The sequence below is a fragment of the Oncorhynchus tshawytscha genome, linkage group LG16, assembly GCF_018296145.1.
Source record: "Oncorhynchus tshawytscha isolate Ot180627B linkage group LG16, Otsh_v2.0, whole genome shotgun sequence".
NCBI classification, from domain to species: domain Eukaryota; kingdom Metazoa; phylum Chordata; class Actinopteri; order Salmoniformes; family Salmonidae; genus Oncorhynchus; species Oncorhynchus tshawytscha.
Genome location: NC_056444.1, coordinates 18476230 through 18486893, shown reverse-complemented (window position 1 = coordinate 18486893; position 10664 = coordinate 18476230). Strand labels below are relative to the sequence as shown.

General features: G+C 45.2%; 1 protein-coding gene across 1 annotated transcript in view; it reads left to right on the top strand.

Moving 5' to 3' along the window:
- The window catches only part of LOC112216509 (contactin-associated protein-like 2), a 142485-nt gene extending 132185 nt beyond the window's left edge, over positions 1-10300 (top strand). The window contains exons 25-27 of the mRNA XM_042298643.1: positions 6685-6963; positions 7592-7663; positions 7940-10300. Of these exons, the coding sequence (XP_042154577.1) occupies positions 6685-6963; positions 7592-7663; positions 7940-8142 (554 nt within the window). The 3' untranslated portion in view covers positions 8143-10300. The remainder of the gene's footprint in view (positions 1-6684; positions 6964-7591; positions 7664-7939) is intronic.
- Positions 10301-10664: the final 364 nt, after the last annotated feature.

Here is a 10664-nt window from a genome sequence, read left to right as displayed (position 1 = left end):
GAAAATGGCGGAAAATATGCAGTCAATGTGAGAGCGGATACAAATTCATTGCGTTAACTAATTATGACGAATGTTAAGCTATGTAATAAAGTAATGACTTTGCAAATATGTTACCATACATGTTATATTGGCTGACAATTTGTTAGCTACACTTTCCTTACGAGCCACATAGCGTATCATTACAGCAGTATGTACCGCTATATTGTTAGCTAGCTACCTAACGTTAGTTGGCTACTTATACATCAAACTTGCCAGTATATAAACTATATGATATCTAACTACAGTAACTACCCAGCATTTATTGACTTCTCAATGGACATTCGGGTGCTTTCTAAATTCGCTCCGGTTATCTACTCCGATTTCAGAGCACTCTGGTCTGTACCAGAGCGCAGAATAATGAATTTATGAGCGCTCAACACCCGTTGAATATGGCCGGTGTCAGTAAACATGGGCAAAAAAGCGTAATTAAATTGTTGCCAGCAGCACAGTTACAGTCACCAACGCTCTGGATAACATGAAAACTGCCTAACCAGCTCTGCTAGGGCGAGTTAAATGGCCAGAGGGAGGTGTTCTCTCATTTGTGTCAGGAAGAAGCTAGCTAGCAAGCTAGCCAACGTTAGCTTGGGCGCTTGACTGCCGTTAGAACGCTCAAATCAACCCTACTCCCTGGCCCGAGCGTCCAGTGTGTGCTGCGAGAGCGAAACACTTGATTTACAAACGGACAATCTGACAATGCTCTGAATGTTGAGCGTACTCTGGCACTCCAGATTGAATTTAAAAACACACCCAGAGTCGTAAAATGTCTAACTAGTCATTTGTCATGCTAACTAGCTAGCAAGAGGTTACATAACAACAGCATCAAGTTCCGGTAGACAGGCTGAGAGCTAGTACACTCAACTGAAAACATACTGTTTGTTTTCAGTATACTAAAATGAACTAATATAAAATATTATGTAGTATATACTCATTAAGTATGTAGTATACAGTATGTTAGTATGGGTATACGAACACAGCTAGGGTAATTTTGTTTCTCATTATTACCAATCCTTTTAGTCTCTCTCTCTCCATCCCTCTCATCCCCTTCTTTCTCTTTTTCTCTCGCTCTCTCTTACTCTCTCGTTCTGCCATAAGCTTCCATTTGTTGCCATGGTAACCCTGTTTGATCCTTTCACCCTTTCTCTCCTCTGGTCATCCCTCCATTTAAGTGCTTCTCTCATCACCCCTTTTCCCCTCTCACTGTCCCCTCTCCCCCCTTTCTATCAACCACTCACATCCCTTTCTCTCCACCTTTGTCCTCCCTCTACCTGTCCTTCTCCTCATCCTCAACCAATCGCTCCCTCCCTCTTACCCCCCTTTCCCCCATCATCCCGCTTTTCTCACCCAATAACAGCTCACCCAGTCAGCTCTTGTATTCGCAGTCCCTCCCAATACATTTTTATCAATTCTCATTGGACCAAAGGGACCAACCAACTGGTGTGTATCACAGGAGGTTGGGGGCACCTTAATTGGGGAGAACAAGCTCGTGGTAGTGGCTGGAGCGGAATAGCTGGAATGGTATCACATGGTTTCCATGTGTTTGATGCCATTCCATTGGCTCCGTTCCAGCCAGTATTATGAGCCGTCCTACCCTCAGCAGCCTCCACTGGTGTTTATGACGTAGATCTGATGCATTGTGCTGGTGTCATTACTGAAATAGAACAGTCATCTACATTCAGCCGTAACAGGAGCTACAGGTCGGGGGGAACTGGAGAGCTAAGCCTAGAAGGGCTGTTAGGAACAGGCTGGTCCACAGGCACAATCATGTTTGTGTCACATTGTAAGAGTATGATTAGCATGGTTCAATCTTATTGGGCCTCAGCCAACTCCTGTCTGTCTGTCTGTCTGTCTGTCTGACCATCTGTCTGTCCGTCCGTCTGTCTGACCGTCTGTCTGTTTGTCTGGCTGTCCGTCTGACGTCTGTCTGGCTGTCCGTCTGTCTTGCTGGCTGTCCGTCTGTCTGACCGTCTGTCAGTCCGTCTGGCTGTCTGTCCATCTGTCTGTCTGACCGTCTGTCTGTCTGGCTGGCTGTCCGTCTGACCGTCTGTCTGGCTGTCCGTTTGACCGTCTGGCTGTCTGTCTGTCTGACCGTCTGGCTGTCTGTCTGGCTGTCTGTCTGGCTGTCTGTCTGATCATCTGTCCGTCAGTCAGTATTTCTGTCTGTCTGTCTTGTTGCTTCTGCCAAGACAAGCCTGTATGGCAAAGCTTAATACCTGGGACCAGCCTATTAGTGGACCAGCCTGAGCCTTTAAGTGTTATATCAGTATCTTATTAGTATTCAAGTCCACTCTCTGAGAGATGTGCATATGCTCAGTAATATTGCTGAGAGAGAGAGAGAGGCAGAAGAGAGAGGGAGAACACATGTTTAGTAATACAAGCAGATCATGAAAAGAGGGGAATCATACTCATATTCATTGTATATTCATGAGAATGTTATCAGTGCTTATTCTGAGGCAGTGAAGCAACACAGGCACAAGCGAAAACACACACACACACATACACACACCCTGGACAGCCAGTATCTCCATAAGCTTCCTCTCAAGCAGCACGTTATCTCTCCTAAACAAGGTGTGTGTGTGTGTGTGTGTGTGTGTGTGTGTGTGTGGTGTGTGTAGCTCCTTTGACAGGGCCATCAGCAGTGACCTGATATCAAAGCGTTTCTCCACCCATGCACTGCATTGTGGGATTGGAACGGATGACCAAAGGCTCATTAATCTGTCAGCTCTGGACAGTGCCTTAGATCTGAACACACACACACACTCTGATACATAGCCTGAATCTGTATATCTCGTGTCTGTAGGAGGTCCAGTTACACACACACACACTAAACACACACAAACTAAACACACACTCTAAACACACACACACACTCTGATACCTAGCCTGAATCTGTCAAACATGATCGCCGCAGAGAGAAATCTGGTATCTTGTGTCTGTAGGAGATCCAGTTACACAGAGACACACACACACAAACACACACACACACTAAACACACACACACACAACACATTCTGATACCTAGCCTGAATCTGTCAAACATGATCGCCACAGAGAGAAATCTGGTATCTTGTGTCTGTAGGAGATCCAGTTACACAGATACACACACGCACACACACACACTCAATATTCTGTGTGTTTGAGGTTGTTCGTCTGTTTTTCTGCTGCATTTCCCCCCCTCTGTGTTAACGTTGCGTTTGAACCTCCTCCGTTCTTTGAAGCCTGAGGAGGAGGAGTGGAACGAGAGACACAGAGAGAGGAAGAGTAATGACAATACATTTGATCTTTTGAATACTTTTCAAAACACTCAAAGCTCTCCACCGGCGGATACACAACAAAAATAATAGAAATATAAAGCGAGAGAAAGCAAGGAAGAGAAGGGGGGGATTATAGATGAAAAGAGAGAGACAGAGAAGGTAGAGAGACAGAGAAGGGAGAGAGACAGAGAAGGTAGAGAGACAGAGAAGGGAGAGATACAGAGAAGGGAGAGAGACAGAGAAGGGAGAGAGACAGAGAAGGGAGAGAGACAGAGAAGGGAGAGAGACAGAGAAGGGAGAGAGACAGAGAAGGGAGAGAGAGAGAAGGTAGAGAGACAGAGAAGGGAGAGAGACAGAGAAGGTAGAGAGACAGAGAAGGGAGAGAGAGAGAAGGTAGAGAGACAGAGAAGGGAGAGATACAGAGAAGGGAGAGAGACAGAGACGGGAGAGAGACAGAGACAGAGAGACAGAGAAGGGAGAGAGACAGAGAAGGGAGAGAGACAGAGTAGGGAGAGAGAGAGAAGGGAGAGAGACAGAGAAGGGAGAGTGACAGAGGGGAGAGAGACAGAGAAGGGAGAGAGACAGAGAAGGGAGAGAGACAGAGAAGGGAGAGAGACAGAGAAGGGAGAGAGACAGAGAAGGGAGAGAGACAGAGACGGGAGAGAGACAGAGAAGGGAGAGAGACAGAGAAGGGAGAGAGACAGAGAAGGGAGAGAGACAGAGACGGGAGAGAGACAGAGACGGGAGAGAGACAGAGACGGTGAATGGAGCAGGGAGGTGGAGAAAGAGTGAAGGGAGTTTGTGTGTTATTGTAATGTTATCCGTTTTCCCTGACTGACCGTAAAACCTCCTGGCCCTATTCTACAGACTCTAACTTGGGTCCTGTGTTTTTCCTGTTCAGGGTGTGTGGCCAAAGGGCCCAACAGTACATACACACAGTATAAGCCCATGTAAGGTAGTGTATACACTTCTTACTATGATATTATTAATGAGCCCCAGTCCAGTTATTGGACGAAATGGTCCTCTAAGAACTGACTTATGAGTTATTTTATTAATAATTCTTAATTCTTTGAGAATCAATTGGAGCTTTTTACCAGAATAGCAAGACAAACACAAGTTCTTCATACAATCAACACTTAATAACGCTAATCAAAATATTTGCAAATATAATGAGTGATCATGTAGAATGAAATAGAATGAAAGACGAGAAGAGAGACCTCGGTGTGTGTGAATATTAAGAGTGTTATACTCAGTTTGTGGGCAAAGTCTTTGACCATTGGCTGGGCCACATCGAGCAGAATAAAGGAGAAGAGATGGCCTTGTATTCTCTGGTCCTGAGTGGATTCCTTGATCTTGTTGCCTGCTGATGGCTGTGTGTCCTTTCTTGTTGCTCTTTTCCTCTCCTCTGAGTTGGGTGGTTCCTTGGACTACTCCTTTGGCTTGTGTCCCTTGTTGCTCTTTTCCTCTCCTCTGAGTTGGGTGGTTCCTTGGACTACTCCTTTGGCTTGTGTCCCTTGTTGCTCTTTTCCTCTCCTCTGAGTTGGGTGGTTCCTTGGACTACTCCTTTGGCTTGTGTCCCTTGTTGCTCTTTTCCTCTCCTCTGAGTTGGTGGTTCCTTGGACTACTCCTTTGGCTTGTGTCCCTTGTTGCTCTTTTCCTCTCCTCTGAGTTGGGTGGTTCCTTGGACTACTCCTTTGGCTTGTGTCCTTTCTTGTTGCTCTTTTCCTCTCCTCTGAGTTGGGTGGTTCCTTGGACTACTCCTTTGGCTTGTGTCCCTTGTTGCTCTTTTCCTCTCCTCTGAGTTGGGTGGTTCCTTGGACTACTCCTTTGGCTTGTGTCCCTTGTTGCTCTTTTCCTCTCCTCTGAGGGGTGGTTTCCTTGGACTACTCCTTTGGCTTGTGTCCCTTGTTGCTCTTTTCCTCTCCTCTGAGTTGGGTGGTTCCTTGGACTACTCCTTTGGTTTGTGTCCCTTGTTGCTCTTTTCCTCTCCTCTGAGGGGTGGTTCCTTGGACTACTCCTTTGGCTTGTGTCCCTTGTTGCTCTTTTCCTCTCCTCTGAGTTGGGTGGTTCCTTGGACTACTCCTTTGGCTTGTGTCCCTTGTTGCTCTTTTCCTCTCCTCTGAGTTGGGTGGTTCCTTGGACTACTCCTTTGGCTTGTGTCCCTTGTTGCTCTTTTCCTCTCCTCTGAGTTGGGTGGTTCCTTGGACTACTCCTTTGGCTTGTGTCCCTTGTTGCTCTTTTCCTCTCCTCTGAGTTGGGTGGTTCCTTGGACTACTCCTTTGGCTTGTGTTCTTTCTTGTTGCTCTTTTCCTCTCCTCTGAGTTGGGTGGTTCCTTGGACTATTCCTTTGGCTTGTGTCCCTTGTTGCTCTTTTCCTCTCCTCTGAGTTGGGTGGTTCCTTGGACTACTCCTTTGGCTTGTGTCCCTTGTTGCTCTTTTCCTCTCCTCTGAGGGGTGGTTCCTTGGACTACTCCTTTGGCTTGTGTCCCTTGTTGCTCTTTTCCTCTCCTCTGAGTTGGGTGGTTCCTTGGACTACTCCTTTGGCTTGTGTCCCTTGTTGCTCTTTTCCTCTCCTCTGAGTTGGGTGGTTCCTTGGACTACTCCTTTGGCTTGTGTCCCTTGTTGCTCTGTTTTTTGGATATAACGTGTCTTCTTCTTTCCTTGAAGAAGGTGTGTTTAAAGGTTCAGGCTACACTAGCTCTTAAGTCTTATGTCTCCTTCTGAGAATCTTTAGTGTACGGGCTCTTCTGTCCCAATTAACATACTGAATGGGTACTACTTTCCAAAAAAGGTACTGCAAACCAGCTCTTCTGTCTGTCTGTCTGTCTGTCTGTCTGTCTGTCTGTCTGTCTGTCTGTCTGTCTGTCTGTCTGTCTGTCTGTCTGTCTGTCTGTCTGTCTGTCTGTCTGTCTGTCTGTCTGTCTGTCTGTCTGTCTCTCTCGCTCTGTCTCTCTCTCTTCCTTCCCTTCTTTCCTGTCTCTAACAGCAGGGAAGATTAGTCATTGCAACTGATTTAAAAACCTGCTCACAGATTCCAATGAATTTGTTTGTGTGTGTGTGTGTGCGTGCGTGTGTGCGTGCGTGTGTGTGTGTTGTATCCCATGGTGGTGATGTCTTGATGATTTCCCTGTAAATGTGCTGATGCAGGTGTCTGATAGCTGGTAGGAAGAAAGTGCTGTGGCCAGTGGCTTACTGTACACTCTGCTGCAGTTGGTTTGCTGGAAATATAAGTGCTGATTATGTACATTTCCTTCCTCTCCTCATTTCTCAGCCTTCTGCTTTGGACTATTAATACTGGGTGCTGCCTTAAAGTTTTGTATCGTATAATACAATCTTGTTAAAACTCAAACTACTATCTGCCTCGCTCTGTTTCTCTCTCTCTTTGTCTCCTCAGAGACCGGCGTGATAGACCCAGCGCTTATAGAGCGTTATAACACTCCAGGGTTCATAGGCTGTCTGTCACGCGTCCAGTTCAACGGAGTCACACCCCTGAAAACAGCCCTAAGAAACCTTGTAGCAGACAGACCAATAGACAGACATCCAGACAAACCGACAGACAGACAGTCTGTGCCAGTGTCCTACCAGGGTAAGCTGGTAGAATCTAACTGTGGAGCCTCGCCTCTCACCATCCCACCAATGTCTGCTGCCACCGATCCTTGGCGCCTGGACTCAGGTACGATACCCACACACACATACAAACATTTCTGCAGGAAAAGCAGGCACACAACACCACACACACATTATCATATTGTGGGTGCTGCAGTCTTCCTTGTGATCCAGTGGAATGGTTGTCTCTACTCTTGTCTGTCTCTGTCTCTGTTTCTGGTCGATCACATCTATTGATCCAGGAGCCAGAAGCAAAACTGACAGAGCAGATTCATCAGTCTCACGGTCTCTTCTTACTCCTCTTCTTCTCTCTCTCTCTCTCTCTCTCTCTCTCTCTCTCTCTCTCTCTCTCTCTCTATCGTCTCCTCTCTCCAGATTTCTGTTGCCCCTCAGACTTTCTCATCTACCCACTCTCTCTTGCCTTTCTCCAATCCCTGTCACCTCTTTCTCTTTCTTTCTCTCTCTCTTCTCCCTCTCTCTCTCGCTCTCTCTCTCCACTCGTCTACCTGACAGATTTCTCCATCGGGAGGGATAAAAGCCAATTAGTGGGAGACTGGACAGCTTGGCCTGGTGTGGATTCATTAAAGTTGAATGACAGTGGTGTGTGTACGTGCACGTGTGTGCATGTCCGAGCGTGTGTATGTGTGTGTGTATGGCTGATGTGATCTGTATTTCCTGTCTCTGTGTGTCTCCAGGTGCAGAGTTCCCATTTAATGAAGAGAGAGTGATCCCAGATGGAGTCAACAGGAACTCAGCTATTATAGGAGGTATGTTCAGCATATTCACATATCTGTTATCTTTAAAGAGGTGTACCACAGAGACATGACTCTGTACCAGGTCCAGATGTGATCTTGATCTCTTGGCATTCAGTCGCCTCCGCTGCAGATAAGTGTCTCCAAATGTCTCTCCCATACATGATGTCAACAAATGTATTACAAATTTTCCTCTATAAATTGGTTCTCTAACCTCAACTGGCCATATCAATATTATTTCTTATAAAATGACATGTACTTCTAAAAGTACTTCTATACCTTCGCCCCCAGGTATCATTGCTGTGGTGATCTTCACCATCCTGTGCACGCTGGCGTTCCTGATTCGCTACATGTTCCGTCACAAGGGCTCCTACCACACCAATGAGTCGAAAGCGGCGGAGCCTGCCAGTGGCGAATCAGCTGACACCACCATCATCGGCACCGACCCCAACCCAGAGACCATCGACGAATCAAAGAAAGAGTGGTTCATCTAACTGCCAATAGAAAGACAGAGAGAGAGAAGGGGTGGCTGTGTATCTAACCAACAATCACATGTGAATTTGAGAGTGGGAGTTTCATCTATTGACCAATCACAGGAGAGATGGAGAGAGATGTCATCCAATAGTGTCCCTACTGAATGGAGGAGGAGGTGGAAGTGGGTAAAGAATGGTGTACAGAAATCAGATTTTTTTTCATAAAAGCAGAAGAGAGAAGAGAGTCTATTGGAACGTTGCGTTGAGAGACTAAATCTGTACATAGTAACTGATGAGTCCTTCTTTGTATTGTATTTGGGAGTTGTCAGGAGTCCTTTGAATACATAATAGATATATAATAACAAATCTGGATCAAATACATATCTCAAGTACATCAAAATGTAATTAATTCAGCTTGGAGTTTGCACTTTTGGGACTATTCTCTTGTCTCCATTGTACCAAACTAAATCAAACTCAATTACCACGGCTCAAGTTATTTGACCTCTGTATATTAATAATAATAATAACCACTGGATCATACACTAGCACAGACTTGTTTGTTTTTTAAAGGGGCAATCAGGAGTTGCTACATCCATTATTGGACTTATAAATTCATTATATGTACCCATCGATTCTTGAAGAATGTAACTTATAAATGTCTCATGAGCTTAGTTCAACTGTCGTACCCAATCAGAACCTGAAATATAAGGTTGTTTTACTCCAATGTTTGAAAGCAAAGTAAATGTAAACAAACACTATATAGCCTCAAAACATGATTATAACTATAATGTTGATATCATGGATGGTCAGTCCTTGCATTCATAGCTCTGTGTATGAATTTGAGAGTTTCTCCAGCCCCGTCCCTCAGCTTTTAACGGAAACGGACAGGGGACACTTTGTTTTTATTTCTACTGCTGATTGCCGCTTTAAACTGAGATCTGACAGATTATGTTAAATCATCTTTTTCTAAGTTTAACATTTCTGTTGGTCACGCTTACATGTTCATTTTCCATATACACCCCACAAACCAGTCCCTCCATGTGTTATAACAGAAATGCTGTCATGCTGTAAATAGGTTTTATTTATAAATATATTTTATTTATATTTGAATATGTTTATTTATTCAGCGACACTGGTACTCTACATTTACAAGACATTTCAGATAGTATATGTAATATTTCTAAGCATAGCACATGTATGAGAGAGAAGTTTACTTTAATTTAATTATGACATTAGATTGTATCAACGAGAATTCCTTCTCATCCATGACTGGAGAGGAATGTCTCAAAGCATGATGGGGAAAACATAGATAAACACTCTGCATGGCAGATGGCTTTCTTTCCTTCCTGTGAGTGAACTTTCAGTGTGTATTCTGTTGCCAAACACTTCAGTCTTATGTTCTCATGTTTGTTTTCCAAGATTGATCAATTCGATCGCTCATGAAACTTCTAATACCGAGAGTTTGTCTCGTGAGACACAATGAGAACGAGAGAAGGCTAGACATCTTACCTTATGTTGAAAGTGTTGTGTTTGCGTGTAGACAGGCATAGAGGGGTGTAGCCTGCGTTCCATAGGACAAGGCTTTGTGGTAGAGCGTGAGGGTTCGAGGCCTGGTCGTACAGTGTTTAATGGTTTAACCCACCGTGCCTTCAGGAGTCAGCCACGATCCTTCCTCTTGGCGACACGACACGGTTACACAGCACCGTAGTGGTAGAGACAGACCCATGTCAGCGCCAGTCATTTTCCTTCTTTCTTTTTTTAGACATGTACATATTTTTGATATTCATATTTATTTATCATGTCTATCATTTGTTCCAAATGTTTACTTCATACCGGTGTTACCCGGATACAGTGTGATGATGTCATGACTGCCATTTTTGTAGCTTGTTGTCATGGTTCATTTTTCTTTGTTCTTTTTTTCTGTATTGCTTTATAAAATGTTGTGAAATGTTTGTATATCGTCTCGGAAAATTCCACACTAAGGACACCATAACCCACACAGAGAAGACGGAGACTAAAAGCACCAAGACAAGGCCGTCAGCCGTCACCAATAGATATGTCTGTTGGTGGGTTTAGCCATCTAATGTTCGTTGTCATGCCACATCTAGCCACCAGGCTACTGTCAGTCATCTCAGTCTTGCGTTCAGCTCTGTACAGTTCAATAAAGACCGTATTTACATCCAGGGCTACCGTGTATTCATCTGGTGGGGACCTTGTCAAGGATGGCACAATGTTGGGTATGTGTGTTTGTCAGAGAGAACATGTTTGAGGGAGGGAGAGGGGTGAGAGAGAGAGAGGGAGAACATGTTTGAGGGAGGGAGGGGGGTGAGAGAGAGAGGGAGAACATGTTTGAGGGAGGGAGAGGGGTGAGAGAGAGAGAGGGAGAACATGTTTGAGGGAGGGAGAGGGGGTGGTAGAGAGAAAGGGAGAACATGTTTGAGGGAGGGAGGGGGGTGGTAGAGAGAGAGGGAGAACATGTTTGAGGGAGGGAGGGGGTGAGAGAGAGAGGGAGAACATGTTTGAGGGAGGGAGGGGGTGAGAGG